The 26464-nt window shown below is 41.8% G+C and overlaps 1 protein-coding gene across 3 annotated transcripts in view; it reads left to right on the forward strand.

Moving 5' to 3' along the window:
* FGD5 (FYVE, RhoGEF and PH domain containing 5) overlaps nt 1-26464 on the forward strand; it is a 112133-nt gene that overhangs the window by 41565 nt on the left and 44104 nt on the right. For all 3 annotated transcript variants that reach the window (XM_069811707.1, XM_069811705.1, XM_069811706.1), the window contains exons 3-5: nt 2001-2130; nt 14200-14258; nt 14369-14399. In XM_069811707.1, coding sequence (XP_069667808.1) covers nt 2001-2130; nt 14200-14258; nt 14369-14399 — 220 coding nt within the window. The remainder of the gene's footprint in view (nt 1-2000; nt 2131-14199; nt 14259-14368; nt 14400-26464) is intronic.

The raw sequence follows: 26464 nt of genomic DNA on the forward strand, positions 1-26464 counted from the left end.
GCAAGTAAGGAGAGAGACTGACTAAACTATTAATAAGCCTTCTGAGCTGTTCCTGTATCTGCCTTGCTCTTGCTTTCACTTGTGCTGAGGCCCCTTTGTTGTTGTAGCTAGGCAGGCTTTCGGAAGTGCCGTGATGCCGCCCACACTGAAAAACTGCAGACACTAATAATAAACAAGAGAAGACAATGGTGAGGAACAGTGCCGCTGCTTGGCCCTTCGCCCAGCCATGGCAAATGCACTGGGCAGCTTGCAAGAGCTCCTTGACTCTGTGCATGAGGGAAAAGCTGGTGGCATAAAAGAAAGGCTGGCAGCTGCACCTGCATGGGAGACACAGAGTCCTCTTTGCAGCTTGGAAGTGAATGCAGATATGTAGGGAGTTTCCCTTCCGAAAGGAAATATGAGTCTGGCCAGTGGCCTTGGGAGTCTCTTTCTTCATTGCCCTCCCACTTACATTAACCCATCTTTGCCCAGCATCCTGTCACTCTAGCATTGGCTTTGAAGCTTTGGATTTTTTCACATCTGGGATCCCCAAGTGGGAGATCAAAGAAAAATAAGGAGATGAGGCAGTGCTGTGAAAGCAAATGAATAATGTTTCAGAGGAAATGAGAACTAAAGAAATCATATACACTGAGTAAGCCAGGCCCACATTACAGACCGACCTGGTTGGCCAAGATGTCTACTGGAACACATGGAGATGTCAGATTTTGTTTCTCAAGACAACAGACTTGCCCTGTTGGTTGAATGCTGGAACGTACCCCTGGAAATGTAAAAGGCTTGGGGCCACTGTGGTGTATAAGCTGTATATAAGCTCCCAGAATGATACTGTGGCCAAAAATACTGATCTGATCCTTGAATGTAAAAACACAGTAAAGTCAGGTAGGCATAGATGGGTGTTACCACTGGTATACTTGGCACTTCTTTTGCCAGTGCTGGAATATTGAGTCTTGTGTTGCAGTACCAAGAACAGTACTAAAACTGGCTGGTAGTAAAAACTGGTGCTAAAATGGTTAGTAAATTGGATAATGCTAATGTATAATTGGATAAAGTTCAGAGATTTTAGAACGATTAAATGATAGGAGGCATGACACAGTAAGACACCAAGATCTTCACCTATTTCATATATGAAAGACAAAATGAAGGGACAACCTGAATACAGCATGTGAGTACCTGCACAGTAATAAAATTGGGAAGACTGCCTCCAATTCAGCAGACAAAGGTTTAACAAGATCCAGTATGTGGAATTTGGAGCTAGGCATATTCAGATCAGCAATAAAAGACACCTGCAAAGGGCAGACACTGTCTGGAGACCTACCTCTAGTCATGCTTTTTGAAATGCAGGTTTTGAAATAACTAGCAATTTTAATTTTTAAAAAATGGGGTTTTTTCTAAAAGAAAATGCTGGGAAGCCACTGGCCTGTATTACACACCAGATCCAGTACTCTTATCGCATGGCTTTCTCTGGGTTTCTGGAGCTGAATTCAGATTTGTTTGAAACAGCTCAAGGATTCTGGGATCTGAGTACCTTGTGCTTTAATTGATGCCATTGGTATTACAATTATACTTTTCTCATCCTTTTGATGTTTTCCCAGCAAATCTGTTGTTACAATATCTAAGTTCCATTTTTAATGAGCACTGAGATGTTAGTATGATTTTATTACATCCATTTTGACGGGTAGACTAGGGAGGAACAAAGCAGTTCTGGCTGCAACTAAGTATGAACATTTTGCTCCAAACAGAGCCAGAACATTGATCCTCTGGGGAAGCTTGAACAAATTCAGTAACTTCCCACTGCTCCTTCCAGATCCTTCTACTTGCCTAAATGATTGCTATTGAACCTGGCAGCAAAAAATCAAAGCTTGAGAAATCTCGCTTTCCTAGCAGGTCTGCAGGGATTCCCTGCCCCCTGACTGGTTAACTCTGGGCAATGTGTGCATTTTTTATGTCTGAGCAGTAGCGCTGGGAATAACACCAGTGAGCTAGTCTGTTCTTTCTCTCTGCAGTGCCTACACCGAGCCCTATAAGGTGTGCCCAGTCTCTGTGATACCGATGGAGGTCGTCACATCAGATGAGGAACAGAAGAGTTCAGAAGATGACGAGAGCAGCCCAGGTGATCCCAGCCTCATCAACAAGGTAAAAGAACTGAAAATGGGGAATGCGTGAGACCTGGAGAGGGAGAAAAAATTTGCAGAATGTGGATTCTTAACTCTCTCTGCTCTTTGCCTGGTACTCATTTAGAAATGTCAGAGTCATCAATCCTTTACTACCCCAGTGCACTATTAACAATTTACCCCTATAGAATCATATCATAGAATCATAGAAAGGTTTGAGTTGGAAGGGACCTTAAACATCATCTAGTTCCAACCCCCCACCATGGGCAGGGATGCCTTCCACTAGACCAGGCTGCTCAAAGCCCCATCCAGCCTGGCCTTGAACACTTCCAGGGATGGGGCATCCACAACCTCTCTAGGCAACCTGTTCCAGTGCCTCATCACCCTCACAGGGAAGAACTTCTTCCTTACATCTAAATCTACCCTCTTTCAGTTTAAAGCCATTACCCCTTGTCCTATCACTACATGCCCTTGTAAAAAGTCTCCCTCTCCAGCTTTCTTGTAGGCCCCCTTTAGGTACTGGAAGGCTGTTATAAGGTCTCCTGGGAGCCTTCTCTTCTCCAGGTTGAACAACCCAACTCTCTCAACCTGTCTTCATAGGAGAGGTGCTCCAGCCCCCTGATCATCTTAGTGGCCCTCCTCTGGACTTGCTACAACAGTTCCATGTTCTTCTTATGTTGGGGACCCCAGAGCTGAACACAGTACTCCTATAGCATATAGCAAAACCAAAGAACTACAGTCCTAAGATGGACAGTGGAAACAACACAGGCAGCAGGAAAGGCTTGACTTGAATGTCAGCAAAAATGCCTCACTCAGAAGAAGGATTTAGCTGCAATCTTGCAAATTTTAAAACTACATTGAATAAAACAATGACAAATACATTATTGGGACCACTTCTGCATTGGCTGGGAGATGGAGTAAATTATCTAATAGCACTCTGCCATCTCAAAATTCTCTCATCATGGGAAAATGCACTTATATTTGGGTTTATTTTACTGACTTCTGATGAATAAAACAGGTCTTAAACAAATTATGGAGAAGACCATGGAAATGTGACCACAGCTTAAGACCATACAGGTCTGTTTGAGCCTCCAGTAAGCTGACTAACAGTGCAGTTGTTAAAAAAATGGCATCGAGCAGTTTTAGGCACAAATTTGTCTTTGCTTTTCACAGAACTTTGTGTTTGTGTGTTCTTAAAACCTAATATGAGCCTAACAATCTAACATTGTGTCTCTGAGTACAAGGACCCAGTGCATAGTCCATTTGGTATGCATGCAACAAATGGGTATGTTCTTCTGAAGCCTTCCAATTTGAGCCCCAGGAACTAAGGCTACAATAGGAAAATAACAAATCCTGATTTCCTTCACCTCTCTCTGCCATTCATTTTGGCCTGGTCTCACAGTGATGTGGCTTCCTGATTGTAGATGGCTTGTGTCTGGTCATGGGCATGTGTCAAAGCCTGCAAAAGTCTGTGCAGATGCCCCTCCAAAACAAATTATGGCTGAGTAGGGGTCAACTCTGTCAAGGACAAGCATAAGTACATTGATTCTAGGAAGATCAGATCTCTTCAGGCATTTCCAGAATGTGAAGCTTTGTTTAAGGGCAGGTATAGAGAGAGGGGAGCAGAATTTTCCCCTTACCAGGACATCAGTTCCTGAGAAACAGAAAAAGAAACTGCAAGCAGAATGACTGTGAAGGGCAAATGAAATTGCTGTTGCTCTAATCTCTGAGGGAGAATAGCTTCCTTTGATTTCCCTGTATGCTGTATCACTTTTAGGTCTACCTCGCAGGGTGCTGAGCTGCCTCTGCTACCAGTGGGAAAGATTGTGGTTTGATCTCCCTGCTGACATGAAACAAATGAAAATTGCAAGCAACCTTATCTTTTTTCCTCTGAGATTCATGAAATTTTTTTTGTTGTTTGTTTTCACACTGTTTTGGAAAGGGAAAAGCCTTTAAATTTCCTACATTCCCTGTTAAATGAAAAATATTTTTCTTTTCAGTTCTATTAGTTAGCTGACAAACCGCTAGCATTTATAGAGCATACACTACTGTGTTATGTAAGCTGGTCAGGTTTCTCAGCATCTCTTAGTTGTGATGCCAGTGGAGCAGTGACAACAAAATTGTGACTTGAGTTCACAAGGGAAATGCATGCAATCACTATGCACTTGGAAGCAAATTCAAGGCTGCTAAAACCAATTTTATTGCCATTTTTGTAGTGTTTTACTCAAGACACAAGGAAATGATGGTTTTCTAAATGTGTCCCTTATTGCATGTCATGCATTTTAATTGTTCTGTTGTGCTGGGGTAACCACACTGTGTAGCTGTCACAGAAGAAGGCAGCACTTAGAGAACAAGCATGTGCTTCAGAGTCTAACTGGAGGTATCCCTCCCACTCTTCAGGTGAACACAAACTAAATGTCTGCACGTGCCTGATAGAGAACATCAGAACAGGTCTGGTTGGTTGCTTGGTGTTTGCTTCCCAAGCTAATTGTCAGCAAGGATCACAGTACACAGGACCAGAGTTCCACAAGCTCCTGGGGAGCTGTCTTAAAACAGCTCCATCTGAGTACAGGCCATATTTCCAAGCTGGCTGATGAATTAGTGCACGTGGCTATTTACCCTGCCAAGAAGCAGGCCAGGAAATTAAGACATAATCTGATCTGCCTGTTATAATTCTGGTGGTAGGAAGATTAGCCACTCTGCAATCTACTGGGCTCTAGCTGCAGACTCTAAAAAGATGTTGGAGCAGCAGTAATTTCATCCCTGGATAAGCCATTTGCTTAGTAAGCCAAGTCAGGGGGCTGTGCTTGTATGTGGGACCAAGAAAAGATCTAGAGATGAAAGTGGCACTGAGACACCTTTAAGCGTCTTTGTTCTTGTAGCCTCACTAGGGCAGGCATCACTTTGGACAGACTAAGGGGGTCCTGGGAACCATCCTATCAAACCCTGTGTGTCCCAGCTGACCCCAGGACCCAATCTATTAAAGGAGACACCTGATCTGGGTAGTCAGAAGCTGCCTAGTATCAGGACTCTCTTGCTACTCTGTAACAGCCTCAGCATCACTGCTGCAGGCTGTGTGAAGCAATAATTAAAAGATGTCCAGGGAAGACCCAATTTCCTAGGGAAAACAGTCAACACAGGGTTCTGACATGAAGGATGCTCTATTAACTGTTGTCTTTCGCCCATACCAGCCACAGAATAATAGTGATACAGGAATCTTCCAATGTCTCATGCAGCCCACACTGCATATTCTCCGTCAGAGACAAGGGCTTCCACTTCACTGTAATTAAGAGTGAACAGGATAAATGTCATCTGTCCACAGCTCTTGTCTCAGAAAGCACTGGTGTCTTTACAGAGGACTGACAGAGGACTGTTTTTCCTGCCCTACTGCTCCTGCCTCCTTTTATTGTCTTCTCACGCAAATATTCTGGGTTCCAAGGGAACATTAGCTGCCCTGTCAAAACCTGTCTCTGTAGTGACAAAGCACAAAGAACTTGTCCAGCTCCCTGATGAAGTGATGTATCTCTTGGACCAAAATCCTCGGGACAACACAGAGTAGCTGTATAACATGAAAGAGTTCAGAAGCACTGTCACTTGGGGAGAACTGGCAGAGGCATGTTGGTCTGGATGCCAAAAATAGTACCATGGATTTCAAAATGAGCTAATCTTGTTAAAACAACTGTTTGGGGCTGGCCTACTAAGAGCTGAATTTGGATTTTAAAAAACACGTACGCACACGCAAAAAAAGAACCTTCTTAGGTTTGTTGGTGTGATTTCTGTTTTTCTCCTTCTCAGGGAAACTTAGTTTAAATAAAGGCATGTAACTGCTTAGATGATAAAATCTCTTCCCTGCATTCAGAGTTATGACTTTCATTTGCATTGATCTGGATTCTACTTGCTGCCTTTCGCTGTCATGAATTAATTCCTGTGCCAGAATGCAAGCAATGTGCTTTCATTTTTCTCACCTGCTTTCTCCTAGCCTGCTTGCTGGAGAATCGCAAGACTTTCAGTTAGTAGCAGAATTTTTTCCTCTGATGTTTCTTTTTAAGGCTCGTTTTTGTAAGTAAATATAATTTAAAAAATTAGCTTTGTACACACATTTCCTGGTATTGTTTCAACAGCTCATCTCCTTTGAATCCCTGTTCTCCTGGGGACCAGATTCACACAAATGTGGCAAAATTTTTAGGGCCTGCTGGAACCCCTGTTCTGTAAACAGTTTTAATTATAGCCAATAATATATGTTGAGGTATTTTTTACATTATCAGCTTTATTTTAAAGGGCAAACAAAGAGGCACTTTCATCTCTATTGTGTTACAGGAATTTTTGTTACTAAAAACCTATTTGGAATGGGGCCAGTATAAAAATGTATAAAACAGTATAAAACAGGAGATGGGTTTTGAATTTTTGCTTTCATTCCACTGGGAGTACCTCAGACCCTGAGAAGATGAGCATTTGTCATCAGAATTCGCCTGGTGGTTTTGATTCCTCTGTATAAGACTAACAGTAAAAATTGATTCTTTCTGGTAAAATAAGCACTTGCATTTCCTTCTCTTCAGTCGGCTGGCATATGATCAGAACCTAGAGAACTCAGAGGCAAGGGATGCTGTAAATTTTCTCAACTTTTGTGATTCTACTTGGTTACACTATAAAAAGCTATGCCCTTCACTTACACTACTGATGGAGATTCACTCTTTTTTTTCCTCCTGCTAAGCTGATTTGGAAGAGCTCCTGCGCCATTTCTCATTCATGTGTCTTTTATATATGTTCATTTAATTAAATCCCTCCCAATTTATCAGAAGGTGACACATGGCTTTTCTGTACTGGGGTCTCAAGGTTACATGATGGCATCTGAGCTGCCTACAGAAAAAAAAAAAAAAGAATTAGGGATTCCAGTTAGGAACAAAAAACTTGTATCAAATAAAAGAAGGACTTTCTCTTTATCTCCTACCTCTGAGCCTTCACTCACTAGACAAATGCTCAAAGTCCAGCATATACAACCCCAGATTTTTCCTCTCATCATTGAGGTGGATTCAAACCTGAACTTTGTGATTTCTTTTTACTGCTAAAAACAGATAAATCCATCTTGAACCCACCCAGCTAACGAGCATTAAAGGAATTAAAGGCAAAATGAGCTTAATAGTTCAGATTTGACTAGACACCAACTTCAAACAGAATTCCCTTTGGCAAAACTTAGTTTTTGTAGCAGTCTCAGAATTTCCAGTTTTAAAAAGAAGATCAGAAATAGACACAATATAATCTTGAAAGTCGACTTTTGAGAAGCTCAGTTCCATGGTTTGAAATGGATTAAAATCAACACATGCTGGTAGGTTTCACCTCTTGCTGGTTATGATCTGAGTTTTTTAATTGCCTCGGTAGTTTGAGGAAGATGCTGCACATGCTGGATCATCAGCTACCCCTCCATGTCTTGAGCCTCTCACTTTAGTGTCGGAATCTTCACACAAGAGTCTTCACACAGTTCCTTTCTTGTAGGTACTTTCTAGGGCTGGATCTTCTGGTCAGTTGATCCCTTTTGTCACTAATGTCCTACAACCTCCAATTGTTACAAAACTGAAGGGACCCCCAAGACATTTCTTTTATCACACCTAACCCTCCATCTGGCTGAAGATAAGGAACCAGCAGGGAGGAGTGATTTTTATACTGGATCCAGAGAGGAGAAAAAAACATCTGATGCAGATTAGAGATCAAACTTGCAGGCAAGGCAGAAAGCTAGGTCCTAGCCTTTATGTTCATTGTGGGAAGATCAAGCCTTTCAAGGGATTCACTGAGATGATAGTAACAGGAATGCATCTGCCTTCCTACTGCTACATTAACAGCTCTACTTGGGGCAATAGGTTAGGCTTGGGGAAGGGCAAACACCTGTGGGACAAACCACAGCAGGGAGATGCAGCAGAGGCCCCATGGTGGTGTGAAAATTTTCTGAAGAAATACAGGAAGATGAAGCACCAGTTTTGGGTTCTGTGGGGATGGGTAAGGGGCAGGAACCCATCCGCCAATTTAAGAATTCATTTTTCCAGCATCTTGCAGAGAGCTGTGCAGACAGTCCTATCACAACACTATAAAATGTGTTGCCTTGGACTCGGCTTCAAGAGCTATTTCCATCACGCTGCTTAATCCAGACTGTCACACACCTGCTAAACGTATGCTGATCAAACAAAGTAACAGGCTTAAAAATAACCCCAACAGTCAATGGAAGGCATTTAGACTGCAATCAATTGCACAATTTGCACCACAGTGATGAGGCTGAGTCTTCCTTTACAGGGTGCCTTTGGAAGGAGAAAGCAGTGGCTGAGTAAACGAGGTCCTAGGAATATTGTAGCAGTATCAGCTATTCTAAGAACTCTGTTATAGTTAGGAATGACATATAGCAAACCCTACATTAAGCCACTAGGCAAAGGAACAATTCAAAACGCTCTCTTAAACCGGTCTGTAACACAGGAGGGACTTTGATCTGAAGAACTGAAGGGAATCTCTGAAGAATAATAAGAAAAGAATGTGATTAATCTGGGTGAATACCAGTAAGAATTATAGTCTATAAAGCACTCATGAAATAAATTACTACAAATCCTAGGACAAGGAGTAAAGCCATAGCTGGAACATAAAGACATTTCTTCCATCCAGAACACAGATCTGTCTGCCAGTTAACTGTATGGAAAATGTAAAAGTAAACAAATCTGTATGCAAATACTGTCGAGTTTAGTCTAAAACCAGCAATATGTTACAAGGAACTGTATATAGCCAGCATATGAGAGATGTAATCTTACCCTGGTGGCAAAATGTGAAAGTCTGTAGTGAGGTGAACAGCATGTAACCAGAGAAAAATTGTATAAAAGAAAGGGAATTCAGACCAGATGTGACTGGATTTTATGCCAGTGAAAACCCAAAGCATTCTGGCTAGTCATTTAGGACCTTAAGTTTAATATATCTAATCCTAGCCAGACTGGAGGGGTGCTCATTACCATTATGTGGTGGTGTGCTGGGGGGCGGGGCACGAAGGGGAACTTCATACAGAAATGATTCCTAATGCTGTATTTGTGAGAAGGCAGCACTGGAGGTAAGATGCTCCACCCTTCTCCCAGGTATCAAAATAAAAGGTGGTAGATGAAAAGGGGGGCAGCAACCCAGTATGGCAGATGGATGGGACCTGTGCCCCACACAAACAGGGAACACTAAGCTTAGCCACAAAGGTTTCACAACAAGCAGGGTGGCTACTGTCTCATGGCAGCAGTACCTAAAACTGCCTTTGCTATTCCTCATCCATTTCCACTGGGTGGGGTTGGTTTCCAGACTCCATTAACCATTTTATTTTGCAAACCTTTAACCTTCACATATTAAAACATACACACATGCACACACACAAACCCCACCCCCTTGAAACATGTCCTGGAGTTGGGAATGACAGATTTGTATGCCTTGAGGAAGCACCTAATTCAGACACCTTTCAAGGGACAGCTCTTGATTTATATAATTACACAGATTCCCCAGGAGAGCTGCAATCCAGCTCTTCGAGGAAGGGGCCTGGGAGATAGATGTGGACTGCTTTTCCTTCTCTCTCACTGATTCACAGAGCCAGCCTGAAAAAGTCACTTGTTCTTTTAATGCCTCAGTTTACTGTTGGCACCACTGTGACATCACTGTGAACTGCTACATAGTTCATAATAATTACAAAAGGGACATTATGAAGTCATTCAGCTCAGAGGCTGAAGCTTGCAAACTGCTATCAGCCTCTGATTGTGACTGTAGCAGTCTTGTGCTAGGTACCATCCAGCTACAATGCACCTACGCTGAGGAGTCTGCGAAATAAGACACACACACAGGAAAATGCATGAAGAGATGCAGTTTGTCCATGTCAGCATGGCAAGCCAGTGGCACACACAAGAATGGAGCTGATGCTTCTATGTCTTGACTAGTTATGCTGCTTTTGAAATGCATAGGGTTACTCCCCGAGTACACCAGATGAGTGGCTTGCACAGTACTAATGCTTCAGTTTTAGTAAACTGTTCTGTGATCTACTTGTGCTGCTCTTAGGCCATACAAACCCATTACAGCCCCATGGAGGCAGATTTTCCCCCAGCCCCACAATTTTTTAAGCTGCATCAGGACACCAGTCTGGTTCTGATCAAGGTCCTGCAAACAGCTGGGTCAGCACAACTGAGAGCTGGCACTGGGCTCAGAGGGGAGTGACTGGCACTGTCACCAAAGCATCATCTAATCAAAGCATGGCCTGTTAGGGCCCACGTCAGATGCCTTGGCATTGTTCAGAACAAAGTCTGAGCATATAAACGACTCTGTGTGGAGACATCACCCCTACATTAATGGAATCACTACCATGTAGAGAAGGGAATCCTGCAACTGTTAAATAGCACATTAACACACTCAGCATGGGCCATTAGCCATTTTCCTCCACTGTTCACTACTTGCCCTTTCTCAGCCCAAATGTTTGTTCTATCAGAAGGCACAAAAGGGACATGAAACCTAAAGTTTCTCAGTTTGAACTACCTAAGAGTAGTACTTAACTTCAGCTGTGCTCATATGTGTGCTCTGTAAAGAGCTGCAGGCTTTTAGGTCTTTATTGTTCTAAACAAAAGCTTTCTGATGGTGGTGTGCTTCATTATACATTGGGAAACATCAGCTGTTGGAGAAGGAGAAACTCTGAGCAAGCCACAAGTCATCTCTAGGTCTTAGTTTTCCATCATTAAACTTGGTATCCATTTGGAGGAGGGCTGTAGGGCTCAGTTTGTTAGCCAATGGAGAGATGATTGCACAGTATCACCTTTGCTTCGCAAGTTACGCTGATCAGCTGAGCTGTAGCAATTGTACAAGCTCCTAACCTGGTTCAAGTGCTTTTGTGCTTGCAACCTTTCTGGCACCAGCATGTTTTTCAGGGTGGAGAGAACGGGGAGATATTTCAGTTATATATTGCAATTTCAGACTGTATATTGCAAGCATTTTATTAAGCATTTGGTTTTGAGGAGGATGGGGTGATGAGGTTATGAGACAAGAAGACTCAGTGAAGCAGAAAGCCAAGGGTCCCCACATGGCTGCATGGCTTCCATCTGCTAAGCAGAGGCATGCAGTGAGGCCTGGAGTGCAGCTTCTGAAGTGGGAACTGGGAAGGAACCATACCTCAGGGCTGGGCATAGGACTGGCTGCAGGGAATAGAGATTACTAAAAAGATGGCAGCTTGGCAATGTTATAATAATCGCTTGGACATTGTTTCAGAAACTTGATGCTTGAGGGACCTGCACCCCCTCTATCCCCTATTCCCAGAAGTCTGTCCCTGGACAATGTCTTCAATCTCAGAGTTCATTTCCTGGTTAAACAAACAGCAATTAAATAACACAAGACAGGCAACGCCTAGAGACACTGTCTCAAACTCGCCCTAGACAGGCCATGTGACACTGGGGTCCCTGTGTTTTGTCTCTTGGCTAAGACATATTAATCATAAGAGGAATTACAGAGTGCGACACTGTGTGTATGCCAAGGGAAGGTGGGCCTGTCCCACTGGGGAAATGTACTCTGCTTCTTGGTACAGCCGAGCCAGGCTTGTCCACAGAGGACATGTTGGACAGCCAGCACTGGGCCAGGTGACCCAGAAAGAAACACACCCCTTTTCATTTGCTCTGCTATGCCTGTGTAGAGAAATGAAAGAGAACAGAAAAATCAGTGCCTCTAGTATGTTCCTACAGCAGTTGGGACAACCAGAAGAGGCACATCATGATCTTCAAGAGGTGTTCACAAAGTGGAATCACAGGGAAAGGGGAAATCAAATATTTGCTTGTAGCAGGAAAGTGAAACTAAAGAAAAAATGTAAGATCTTTCTAGTGCACTCTATTAAACTGTAGTATGGTTCTCCAAAAGTAAGTCATTCAAAGCATGCTCTTTGGCACCCATCAGCAAAAAGGAACAAAGCACTAGGGGACATATACCCTCAGACTCCTGGTGCTAAAGGAGAGACGGATTAGACATCTGAGACTGATGAGGAGTTCACTCTCAGTATTTCCTTTGGCTCTTGCAACCTTCAGTTGCCTCCCAGTAAAAGTACACAGAAATAAACTGAAGATGAAAAAAATGTCACTGTGACACTGTTCATTTCCTATACATGAAGCCTCATTCATTTAACCCATCATCATCAGGGTTCAAGGACTTCTTTTTCACTCGTATTCGCTACTGATCAGATCATAATCCTCCTCGGGGTCCATCACCCCCAGGGTGAAAATTTATGGAGCAGCAAGGGATCTCTAGTCTCCTCACGCAAGCAGAAGCCTTTCCTTTGCTCATGTGTGCAGTCAATACTGACATCTATTTGCAACATGCTTGACTGGCCTTTGGTTCCTCTGAAATAGGCAGTGGTGAATTCACTAGTTGGTGCTTGAATTCCTTGCTTTTGTAATGAATACCTAAAGTTATTAAAACTGGAAGAATCTTAAAAATGTAAATTCTGTTCCATCACAAATTCCTCTTTTAATTTACGGATGTTGGGCAGTGAAATTGCTTCGATTATGTTTCAGTTGACCTTGCTACTGGGATTTTTACACTCCAGTATCCACATGACTGAATTTCAGCTTCCAGCACTACAGGGAATGTTTCATTCTTTCCTACACTGTTTGCAGCTTACTGCAGGCAGAATGAGCCAGAAAATTTGAGAGGGGGAGAAAATCCTGAAATCCAGAAGCTGGTCCCTCTATAGATACAAAACATCGCAGATGGTTCACCATGATGATGGAAAGGGACTTTGAGCAACTCAGATACTTCTTTTGTGTGACAGAACACCTGCAACTCAAGGAAATGCTAATGAGGAGGAGGGAAAGAAAGTAAAAAGTCTGTAATGCATTTAGCTTGAACTGGCTTAGACATTTTTTACTGCTCAGATCTGCTATGTAAATCCCAATTGTGTATCTGATCCATCAAGTGTGATTTGGGAAGCCAGCATCTGTGGGAAGATGAATTTGGGTTTGGGGTCCTATCAATACTTTCTATGAGGGGTCCCAATTAAGCTTTACGTTCCCTGACCCCTATCAGCCTCCTCATGCAGAATTTATGGAGGAAATATAGCTACAAACTTCCCACCTGACAGTTACTCCAAGGGACTGCATCACATGTCAGCAAGTCCCACTCTCTCCTGAGTAGGCTTTCAGAAGCAGGACCTGTAAGCAATGAGTTTCCAGCATACCTGGTCTGGCAAACAATGCCACAAAGTCTTGCTGCTAAGCTCATCTGCCCTGAGTCCACTTTAGGTCAGTGAGGGGTTGCTTTTCTTTACTACTGCTAGACTACTGTTTTAGTTCCCTACTTCACCACTGCTAAATAAGTCAAACTTTTCCCAGTAGTTTCCTTTCACTAAATGTTTCCATGCTTTGGCCATTTCTTACCATAAATATGAGTCATGAAATAGGAGCAAAATACCCTAATTAGCCACTTGCACCTCAAAGCCATACACTTTGCTTCTTTCACAGTTTTCTGGGTCTTCTAAGATGCCTACCAATTAAGTAGATGCCACTGAGATTTCAAACAATGTTGTCTGCTGGAGTACTGAACTGTTTGCTTTCTGGAGATATTTATGGCCATTTAACTTAGACATTTTGTTTAGCATGCAGTAAAGCCCTTTGCCCCATTTGCTTCCACAGGTCTCACAGCAGTCAGAACAGTTTAGAATATGACCATTTTGATAAAGAACTCCCTTTTCCATGTAATTAAGGGTACTAAACACATGGTATGAGCCTCAATGGCCACGAAGGTAGCCTAACCAAAGATGAGCACTTTCTGCTTCTCTGACAAATTTTGGACCTGTAAAAATCAATAGAAAATTTCTCTCCTTCTTCAATAAGAACACATTTTTCAAACTTGACATCTGCCTTAGCAGCTATTATATTGTACTATACTACTAGTATTTGAATTGCGGAAACACCCTGTCATGGAAAGGACTCCAGGATGCCACACACTGAACAACAAAGAATAAAAGCCTGGTCACTATTTTTACTGAAGGAATATGTCAATTCAAAGTGCTCTCTAACACTGCTTTACTTCTTGGAAGAGGCATCTCTTAATTGTCTCTGGTTTTTGCTGTTGACAGAAAGAAGGCCAGTCCAGAGCTTACCTCATTGCCCAGGAGCTGATGTCTTCAGAAAAAGTGTGAGTTCATTGTTAAAACCTATCTGTTGCTCTCCTAAAACTGAAGCTACACAATCCACCCTTCAGCATTGGTTTCACGGCAATTAATAAAAGTTTGTCTCTTTCCCCAGATATGTGGAGATGCTCCAGCTATTACGTATGGTAAGTAAATCATTTTAATCACAGAAACCCAATTGCCCTTTTACTTAGCTGCAATTTAGAATACATAAAAGCATTGAAGGGACTGAGGTAAATTTGAGGAGGAATGGCTTACTGTGAACCATTGCAAAGAATATGTCTGCCACTAATCTGCTCTTGCTACAGATCCTCAAATCTAGCATTTGTCATTCACAGGGAAAAGTGTTGACCAACAGTGCTTACTGGGGCTCTGAGACTGGTGTAAGATGCAGAGTAAGCCTAGTGCAGAGAAGGAGATGGTGATAAACAGGGGTGAACCCTCTCTCTTTACACAGGAGCAGAGCTATGAAGCATGGGGATTTGGTTTGAACAGATGCACTCTGCTTCCTTTTAAGCTTCTTTTTTTCCGATAATGCAATATCAGTAATACCCAGTGTGGCCTGGATATCCACACTGTGACACAGGTAGTCACTATGGGCAAAATACAGACTCTGGTATCAGAAACTCATGAGGGAACACACGCAAAGAATCACTTGTAGTGCCTGATAGAGAGCTCTTATATGGTATAAACCCACTGGTGGCTTTGTCCCAGAAGACCTTGTGTCCCTTTAACAGAGCTGCCACTGCTTCCTTGGAGACTGGTACACAGCTTAGGTAGCCTCACTCTCAACGTCTTTCTTGGCTGTTAGTTGCAAGGCAGTAGGGAGTAATAGCCACCACAAAAAGCATGCCCGCTGCTGCTTGGAAAGAAGTTCCCTGAGAAGGCAAAAAGTAGCCCCAGTTTGTCCTTGGAGGACACCCCAAACCCTAGCAGTGGACAGGAACTCTGATGGAGAGAAAAAGTAGTGACGTCAGCATTGTATTGCTGCCTGCTCATTGTGCCTCTCAAGCAAGTTGCCAAAGCTTAAGAGCCTTCTCAGGCTTGGACAGCAGAGGCAGGAGAGCAGCCTTATATATGACAAACACCTTGCAGATGATTGCATTTCAAAAAATCAGAAACTGCCAAGCTGGTCAGCTGGGAACAAAACACTTCAGGGGACTTAGCTGCTTAGCTGGCGTCTACCAATATTTTGATACATCGGTGATAACCTGCCTAGCCATTTGCCTTATCTATCCTGGCTTTCCTCTGATTTCTGCACAGCCAAACACATTATCTGACACTAGTGAGACACAGTTGTAGTTATCCATTGTCCCCTGGAGAAGCCAGGGTGGTTCCTTTACCTGCGGATTACAGGGCTCCTGATCATTAAGAATACCCACAGATCTCCTTACTGAAATTAAGATTTCCAAAAGTATCATCAAGAAAAAAAAGAGAAAAGCCTCTGCCAGTTTCTAAATCAAAATAGAAGAGAAATGTACACAAAGGAAATTACCATGCACTGAGAGTACTAGCCACTCTGCATCTTCATTAGATGCATCCAATTAAAACATTCTTAATGTATTTAATTTTCCATTTCCAAATACATTTGTACTTTGGTACATTATCAACAGCATGGAAATGTAGGGCTGTACTAGAGTGCATGTACAGCGTACTGGATTTAGCGGAGGTGTCTAGGAGAGGCCTCTCCTTTGCATTTTATCCTAGTATTTTCCATATACCTTTAGGAGATAAAAGTGGCTCACTAACATGGCCTGAAAAATCTTCAATATATAGATCCAAATCTTGCAACGCACTTCAGTGCCTTTAGCCACAGCAGGAATAGCTGCACACCCTCATGGCTGCTATAGATAGCATCATGTTACTGTCAAGCTACCTTGCCTATGCTGTTGCTGGGCCAGGAAAGGGATGTTTCAGGACTTTCACAGTCCCTTCAGGACTTACTTTGTCCTTTTCTCCTTCCTCTGGTAAATCCCTGTGTGGTGAATTTGGCTCTGAGGCTATGTGTGTAGATGAGTAATTTATGCATTTTCACAATAATCCTATCTTCTGCCTGTAGAAATCATTTGGAAAGAACAGGAAATGTCATTTTTGCTCTCTTTTCCAAGTTGACAACTTTGACATGGGACAGGGATTCTGGTTTATATCTTTCCTAAAATTTTTTAGTTTAGGAACTAAACTATGGATGCAAGTGCATGCTGCTCTTCTGCTGGATGGACTCCAAACTGTTCGTAATCCCTAATAAAAAGAATCTTCATAAAAATTACTGCTTATAGGTTAGTTAGGGAAAAAATCTGCTTGATTGCTAATTTTATCTGCTGCAGTGCTCCAGAGCTGGCTTAAAGATATGAGGGAATGAAAACAGAGAGTTTTCCTGGCTTGACTCAAAAATGTAACTATTCCCTGCTCTCCTGTTGAGGAACTCAGACACTTTCTAAGCAGAAATGTTTATTACAGAAAATAAGTAACATTACCTGGAGCTTGGCCTACCAGTCCTGGAATTAAGGTTTTAAGGCATGAGGGAAATTGGCTCTGTTTTAATCATACTTAATCATTAGGTTTGGGTCAGCTGGTTAATTTATCACAGAAAAGATACCAGTAATAGCACTGCTATGACTGGGCAAGTTATTCTACTTCTGTCAGTCATCAATTTTAATTGGAAAGACTTGTTTGTTTTTTATATATGTTTCAGTTCTGTAAAGGAATATTCCACTGAATCCTATTTTGCTGGGATTTTGTTTCCCTGCCTGCCCATCCCAGTGGGGTAGAGGGATCTTTTAAGTATTTTGCATATGCTTATTATTTCCTTAATTATGAAAGTTAAAGCACCAAAAGAGGAGTAAAAATTTCAAACTAAGAGATGGGCCTAACGTAAACCCTTGAATGAATGCATTGGTTTGCAAAGTTAAGCCGCTTACAGGTTGTAAAATGTCAGAATCACTGTAACCATGCACTCTTCACTTTCCCTGTCTCAGTTCCCATTGTCTCAAGTTAGAAAGTTCAGAAAGATCTGCATCAATTTTAGGATGAGATTTTGGGTGCACAATTTTGATTAATGATTTTCTTCTGCAGTGGAAAAGTATCCTTCTTGCCCCATCACCAAATGCATACACTCCTTTAGGGGCTACTGGAGGCTTTTTTCAGCGGACTCAACAAGCAATTTTCTCAAATAAGATTTAATTGTTTCTATGAGTTGGCTTTCTAAATAGTGAGGATGTATGAATTGCGCCTGGGTTAGAGACTGAGGGAGAAGAGAGGAACAGGCAGTCTGTTTTCACACTTGACTGCTAGTTCAGGCACTCCTTAGTTTAGAAGAGATCAAAAATCTTTACAGGAACAGGATCAGAGGGTTCATTTCTGTGTTTTATCAGGTGCCTATAGCCCTAGCATACCCCATCTCTGCTGCTATAGGCTGATGTCTGCATGATAGCTACCTACAGCAGTGGCATTCAGAAATAAACTGCACATTTCTCTGGTGCAATCATGTTCCATCTAGAAAGCCACAGTCCAAGCACTGTTACCTTTCCCACCCCAAATACTGTTGGACCTTTATATTCACCTGTTGCCCAGTGTATTATTCCAGAAATCTAGAGAAACCCTTACCAGTTTTACAACATGTAAGTCACTCAGACTACAGGAGTATTATTGCCTAACTGAGGCTTTTCAATACTGTCATAGTGCAAAAAGTTACAATAATCTAATTACTCCTTTTTGCATATTTGAATAGTGTTAGGAATAGTCACAACAGTAAAAAATTGTGCTTTGCTGTGCACTCGCTGTTGACACAGGTCCCACTGGCAGATGTCACAAGCAACCACCAGTGACCACAGAGTCACCAAAATGCCCTCAAGGTACAACACCCCATTCATGGCCAGTTAGGACCAAAGGCTTCCTTGACAGTGATATCTCAGCTCAGGCAAACATTTCTCTCTCTTCCCCATCACGGACTTTATCAAGAAAACAGTTTCTAAATGCTCATCTTCAAGTCTCAAGTCTCATCTTCTTATATAAACCCATATGTTGGTAAAAAAAGGCAAGGAACTAAACCACACCCTAGCTGCTTTCAGAAAGGAAAAAAGGCTTTTCTTAAGCCTGCAGCAGGAGCAGTTTCCCATCTCATTTCCAGGCTTGGCTGGAGCTGCTATTCATTCAGCATAACAGAATCTGTTTGGCCTTTCAGCGGAGACTTTAATAAATTGATTGATTGCCAAAATGATGACATTTCCATACACCCACTCTGCTATTGAACTGAAAGAGTGGAAACATTGTGTTAGCTCACAAACTTGGTATCAGTTGGTGTGGTAGTAGTGATAATAATCTAAAGGGTTAGCTGTTACTTGCCCTACTCAAAGGTAATGCAGTTCTCTGAAGCAGGCAGTTAAGAACTCATTCTGGACTGAGCAGATGGGACTGGCCAGGCCTTGCAGTCCAAATGCCTGATCTCCTGGTACTCACAATTTAGTTTCCCAAAGTTGATTAGTCTTTGCATTTCCTTCAGGATCATTTAGTTCTCAAACTGTCATTCTTTTCTCCTATTTTTCTTCCCCAGTAATGCAGGCTGCACTTGTCATCTTTTTCTTAATACTAGCTCCTGAACAAAAATGCTTCAGGTTGCTTTCTCAGCCTAATGTTTCACACATCACCTTTGAGGACCAAGAGTCTGGTTTATTTGCTTCCCTTCAGCCAGTCTATTTCAAATGACTTTACTTGATATACACAAATCAAACTTAGTGTGACTCACTCTGCCTCAGGATCCCAGTCTGTATGGGATCAAGCATTTGCTTGATAGTGTACCATGTTTGCATTTATTTTGTCTTTGGCTTTTGTACATAAAATCACCTTTTGGTGCATAAAACCCTTTGAAGTCATTATTACTTTCCTCTGAGGCATTTACTGAATAAAGGTACCTAAAAGGACAGCTCTGCACTGAAAAAACAGCAGCCCCAACATCTCCCTGTTCAAAGAAAGTTGATCCTGTTTCCTGGTTTGCATTTTCCTTATAACAATGGGCCACAATTCTTAGAAACACCAAGACCCAGATTTATGCTTCCTCAGCATTGATATGGATATGAATATGATAGGAATAGATATAATGTGCTGGTTCTTCAACCTTTGGAGCAGGTTGGGATCCAACCCTGGACTGGGCATCCCCAAGGCTTTTGACTGCAAAATAAATCTTAGGAAATTAAAAAAAAATCATCTTAGTGCTCAAGTCACTAACTCAAAGGTACATAAATGCAGATTATCATGAAGTCAGGCTCACTAGTTAACCTCTACTTCCAGAATTCTTGTGGGCAGCATGTTCTTAAGAACAAAAAATAAATGTCTAATTTAGGAGCCACTATTACATGTCAGACAAAACAGAACTCCATCTTTCTAATTATTTACACTTCCAGTGAATGATTGGCTGAGCCTTTTTTACTACTGTGAATTTCTTGGATGATGTTCAAAGTTCTGCTGGACCAATCAAGTCATTACTTTCCTAATTAAATGCTTTAGTGAATGGAACATGCTGGCTAAATGAAAAGCTAGCTGTTAGACCCTCTGAAGCTCTTATAAAAGCCTAAAGATGCACTGTTACAAAAGAATAGCCTGCCCTCACTTACAGTAGGCTGGGGTTTTTTATTTATTCATTCATTGTTGTCTTCATCAGCAGTGGGAAAATAGCTATGTATCAGGCAGGGAGAATCTGCAGTGGGAATGTTGAGCCAAAATAGCTTTCAGATAATCTGTATATCTCTTAAAAGGAGAGGGAAGTCACACTAGCACATTTGGCATCAGGACAACTCCCTGGTAACAAGCCCCACTGATACAGTATTCGCAACGCATACTCTACAGCTTGCCAGTTCTGAAACTCATTTGCAGTGTTTTGGATGAATGTGTATTTGACTACATGTGAGTGTGTGTTGAGGTCAGGGTTCCTGACCTAGATTGTACCCTGCAATGGCAGGATAAGAGACTAATTGTGTCTGCTGTGATAGTATTTTCTGCTGTTCATCTGGCATTGTTTCTGCTGAGCTCAGTAATGAGAAATCTGGGAAGATCACTGCTCAGTGCAGATCAAGGGTCACTCACGCTGCTACAGGAGATGTGCCACTTTTTAATTCAGGGGCGACACTTTCACTTTCATCATTAGGAAAGAGGCTGCTGGCGGTAATGAAGATACCTCCAAGAACCACCCATGAGTCAGAATTGGCTTACAGCTTACTGTACAGCATCTCATGCCTGCATTCAGCTTTAATACGGAGACTCTCTTCTCCCTCTTTGATCTCTTCATCCTCCCCTCAAGTGTAATGCCTAGGTGTCCAAAAGAGCCTTGGACTGCAATATGCAGTACCTGTGGAATCCACCTTCATTTAAAAAGTGAAAGTGGTTGTAAAAGCCTGCACCATTTTATGCAATCAGTCTAGACTTCAGCTGTATAAAGTTTTGGCTGCAGTAAAATTTCCTGTTGTTCTCCCTGGCCCACTCACAAAAGGTCAAATACACTTACTCTCCAATATTATCAGTTCATTAAAATATCAGCTTGACTTGGGAAGCAATTACAATTCTAGATATACATGCAAAATGATTTTTGGATGCATGTATGTTTCATTATTTATTGAAAAGTATAGAAGACTGGATGCCAGGTGGGAGTTGTGGAGTGAGCAAGGTAAATATGCTGTGTGCAGACATGATTTCTGCAGCTGAAGTGCCAGTATCCCCATCTGGGGACTGAGGCAGAAAAATGGCCGTGGTTTTCCACTAATGCATCTGCTCTGTACACTCCATTTTTAGTTTTTTTCCTCAGCTTTGTTCCCTAATGGAAACTCGCACATCTCCCCAACCAGAATTCTCCTTGAAAACTGTAGAAATATCCTAGATGAACTGATTCACCAATCAGTCCTTTCCCGTTCTTCAACAGAGTAGATGTATAAGCAGGGAAGCTGATTCAGCCATGACAGCATTAGAGGTCAGAGCTTTGGTTGGTATAAATTTATATAGTTTTTCTCTAGCAGGTGACTGCAAGAACAGCAGATGATTAGCTTCTTCAAAGCACTGCATCAGACTCCTTTTGAGTTAAGATTTCTTCCCCTCATTATCAACATCAGGAATATACTTCAGAATGTGGAAAGCAGTTGAGCTCTATTCTGCTTTGTGCATTATTGCAGCCAGAAGCTTCCTTCCTTCCAGTGAGACAATGCAACAAAGAGCAGGTAGAGACTTTGCTTCAGCACCCAAGATCTCGAACATACTACTTAGACTGCAGGCATTCAGAGCTTTTCTAACCCAGCCACAGAGTCTAGCAATCTGGTCCTTCTAGTATAATGTACACTTTTTGGTCACAGATATACTTTTCCTTTCAGATATTTCTCTTGAACTGTTAAAGTGTGACTTTGCTCTACAACCACCATCTTCTACTAGAAATTCACAATTTGTAGCTCGAAAGCAGGCCTGGTGCTGGGAACATAGTGCTGAGAGCCAGTGAGAAGGAACCTCCATTCCCACCTGCAGAGCAACTGCTGGTCAAACAGTAGGACTATAAATTACTGTTGGCAAAGCCAGTATAATGGTGTTGTACTCCCTTCTCCTTCTATTCTCCTGCTGTTGTAGTCAATATGCAAGAACTAGGATTTCCATTACAATTGGATTAGCATCTTACACACTGCTGCTTTAGAAGATGAACAAATAACAACAGAAAACCAAGAAGGAGGTCTAGCAACTGATCAGCATTTCTTGACAAACTTTAAAAGGTTGTCTTTCAAATAGACCTATCGGTTCAGCTACAGCATTAAGTCAAAATCTTGACTTTCTCTCCTCCAGTCTACTTGCCTTTCTAATCTACACAGTTGGTTTCAGCCTATTGCAGGTGGTAGAACCATCACCTTTTTCCAGTGAGGGTAGAGACTGATTTCAGTCCTATCATTTCCTAACTAGCCCTACTAGACTGGCTGCAGTAGTCCCTGGTTCCCCAGGGATCCATGGGCGATTGGATGAACTGATCTAACTTGGCATATTCAGTTATACACAGAAAAAGCAAACAGATATTCTGGATTCAGACTGAATTACTATACCCTGGATTATTTTCAAGTAGAAGTTAAAGAAGAGAAATCCCCCAACATAGCAAATATATATATATATATATATATATACAGGCAGTTTTTTCTCCTGGGTAAACTACTGGCCTGAAGCAGTGGCTTAGCTGACAAGAGATTAGTTTTCCTTCCTTTCACTAGGGTCCTGCAAGGTTAAATGTTCTCAGGCTGATAAAGGTTACTGGCAGCAGGGCTGAAATGCAGAAAGGACCACAATATGTATGGGATGTATCCATCTTGCAAAATGGCTGTTGATATGCATACAGGATTGCTACAATTCGTTTTTGCAGCTGGACTCCAAAGCATATTCAGCTCCATTGTTGGAGAGATTTAATACACAAACTCACTCTTTCTGCATCTGCTCACAAAATCCTGGAAGCAAACCCCAGAACTAACTCTTGTCCCATTAACTACCCCTTTTACCTTTGGATTAGAATATCACATTTCACATAGATGTTGGATCCTGCAGACAACTTCCTTGCTAAGTGCTCTACCAAAAACCTCTGGTTGCTGGCATTGCTGACTCCTTTGAAATACTACCTAGAGATAACTACCTGCTACAAAGTTTTCCAGGTTGCTGATCCCAGGTAAATTGGGCTACCTTTCTGTATCCCTGAGCCAGGTACCTAAATCTTTTTTTTTTTCCAAAACTCTCCTGTAATCACTGTTTCCTCTTACCATTAGCAGGCACTGCCAGCATTTCTAATGCATCTCATCGCAGCAACCAGCTTGAGCCTCATCACCTGGAGATTCTACTCCAAGAGCCAAGCATGTGACATTTAGGCAGTGCTCCACATAAACCATAAGATCTTGTTGAAACTAACCCCACATTCCTGCGTGTCTTGTGCCCTTATAACAGGCTCCAGGTTACAGTCTCCATTTGCAGCAGAGAACAGAAGTTCTTCAGAGGCATTCTTGGGGAAAAATATTTAACTTGTGTGAGTTAGTGATGTGCACAAACAAAAGAAGAAAAAAAAAACAACCAACCAACCTTTGTAGCTGTGGGTTATGATCCTCTTTCTTTCACTTAATTATTTGTAGGGTTTATTTCAGGGATGTTAGGGATTTGGCCATTGGATGACTGCAAAGGTCTTGTTTATGGGTGCCCAAAATGTAATGAAAAGTTTTATGTTTCAAAAATGTATTTTTATAGCGCAATTGCTAACCTTCTGTGTCACCTAGCCAGCTTGGGTTATGCTTTCACATGCACACACAAACACTGGTGCAAGTATAGGCATAAGACAGGAATGAGATCTGTAGGCTCATATGCCCCTGGATGAGACTGAGCTCTGTGGCCATCATGCCAGAGCCTTAAACTGAATGACTTCAGTTCATGCTGTTGTTTTCTAAGAAAGATTTGACCCAGCAGGGAATTATATGGACTCAGTGTTTGGTACCTTCTGTGTTTAGACATGGGGCTTGGGTGACAGACATGGAGCCCTTCAGGTGCCATGATTGACTAGAGTTAGTGAGACTGCAAAAGCACTTTTCATCTGATTAATGGCTTCCCAGGCACTCAGCATTTTCAATAGTGACATAATTTTTTTTTTAATGGATGTTTATAGTGATTACTGTTATGCTGCGGGTTTTTTATTAATCATTAGGAATGAGGCTATCCAGGCAACTGGAATCAAATAATTTGTCTGAGAATTCATTATAATCAAAGGGGCAGGCAATTAATGACTAATTAAATCCACTGAGATGCTGTGGGAAAGGAGTGTTAATCTTGTTGCTCAGCTATGGTGGAAAGTGGACAAATACAGAGCTGTTCCATGTTAATTTGGAAAAGATGACATTTCTGTAACATAATAGGTTACTTAAGCACATCAGTAGTGAACTTACTACAGCTATTCACTTCCCCAGGCACAATAAGCTGAAAGAACCCTTTGGATTCTTTCCCTTTCCCCAGTGTGGATTAATTACGATGACTGAGGACTTTGAAAGGTTGCAGATTCCTTTGAGTTAGGAAGAGCATCCAGAAGAAGGATTGACTGGCTTAGTTGGTTGGAAGGCCTCTGGAGTGTATGCTGGCTGAAATATGTAGCTAGGCTCACTAACACACCAGAAAAAAATGGGAGCTGGAATAGCACAACGTTGGGATTATTTGTTGTACTGGGGCAGGACATGTTGTGGAAATCAGATCTAGATAATTAGGAAACACAATAATACTCTTTCAGAAATTTGTATGATCTTGTTTTACCCAGGATATAGTTAATAAAAAAGCAAATTGACATCATGATCTTTTTTTTACCTAGTTCTAGTGGCTTTTCAGAAAACAAATGCTTCATCTGTCATAGTTACTAAAAAAATATAGTGTATGTGTGACTTTCCTTTTGGCTAGCATCTATTAGATATTCCAGTTGTTCCAGTTCATAGTGAGCCAGTGTGTACATTGCAGTTGACAGTGTTACAACAGAAAAGCCAGGAATGAATCTGAGGAGACTAAAAACTTGCCTGGAGTCAGTTCCTACTGGTGAGGAGAGAGGAATTTTGAAGTTCTTTGCTCAGAGGCTCTCCTGTTGCTTATAGAACCTTTCAGCAGGACCACAGTCATACCAACCAGATCCCCAGCATGCTCAAATCAATACAGCTACCTTGTTTTAATCAAACTAAAGTGGACTATCTAATGTAAAATATGGATTCCCAGTGAAACATACTCTGTTGAGTTGCTCATACCTGGACATGAGCAAGTTTCATGGAAATCAATTCTTTCAGACTCCTCCTTAATTATTCCATGTACTTATAAAATTTAACTAGGCAGAAGCCAGAGTCATGAGAAATGCCATGGTAAATCCCAGTACACCCTGAGGAAGTTCTTAATATTGTCCCTAAAAGTTCAGGGAACAGAACTTGACTTTTTGGCATTAGGTTTCACGATCACTAGATCCTGACAGAGGAAGATACTCAACCTATCCGATCCTGGCTCAGGGTCAGATAGAAACAGCTTGGCATCTTTCAATGAGCTGTGCAACCTTAGAGGTTTCTTTTTATCAAGCCCCTGCTCCCTTTCACAGCACATTTGGCCACATCACATACAGTGGGGTAGGAGGCCAGGAAATGGTCTCTGAGTGGAAAAAGCTAGCTGCCATTTCTATTAACTCATCCAGCAGAATCACCTTCCCAGCAATTGTTAAAGCAGCTGCATTTTTTTTTCCTGATTGCCTTCTATGGGCAGACAGAGAATGTTTTTAATATATCTTTGAAAAAACATTGGTTTTAATAATAACTCACTGTTTGCAGAGTAGCATGTGAAAAAATACATTCACAGCATGGATCTGGCCAGACTGCTCAGACATTAAAGCCTTCCTTCACACTAGATCTTGGGCTGAAGCAGAGCTCAGTGTGAACCTGCTGGAAGAACAACTCCTGGTGTCATGGCCTTACTCTGACAGGATGCAACCAGGGCTTTAACAGCAGCTCTGCTGTGACTAGATGCTTGGGCTTTGTATGTGGTTATGAGTTACCTGACCCTTCATGAGATCACCAAAACCCCCTTTTGGGACTTGTGGTTTTTTCTCACGATGTAGTGTTAGCGTATCCATAACATGTGGTAGATTCTGTCTTAAATCTAAAAGTTGGTTGTTTTCCTAGTAATGCTATATTTTAATAAGTCTTGTGGTCTGGACTACTGACCAGACCACACTAAATCACATCACATCAGTACGGTCCCTCCTGGCTTCAAAGTCAGTGAATCTAAGTATATTCAGCTACAAAGCTTCCATTCAAGTATTCTAAATGCTGAATTTAAAAACAATACTTGATTTGATACTTACTGGAAAAAACTGGCATGTGTAGGCATGCAGAGAATGCTGCAATTCCCTAGCCTTACCTTCACACACAAAAAAAGAAAGGAAGGACAGATAAGGACAGACAGTATTTTTATAAGGAAGGAAGCTTTGCAATCTCTAGTCTGCAGCTGCTGTACCAAAACGAGTCACCAGGAGCTTTCAAGCCTCACAGTTAATGTGGCCTCTCTACTGAGCTGTTGTTTTGATTATTTACTCCGGTTTTCACTCTCACCCCTTTTTTCCTGATCTTTTGCAATAAAAACTCCATGCACTTCATGGCTTATTGGGATGTAGAAAAAGATTAGAAAAGGCACTCGCAGAATTAGTTTCTAAGCAATTGTATATGAA

This window comes from Haliaeetus albicilla, chromosome 24, assembly GCF_947461875.1.
Source record: "Haliaeetus albicilla chromosome 24, bHalAlb1.1, whole genome shotgun sequence".
NCBI lineage: Eukaryota > Metazoa > Chordata > Aves > Accipitriformes > Accipitridae > Haliaeetus > Haliaeetus albicilla.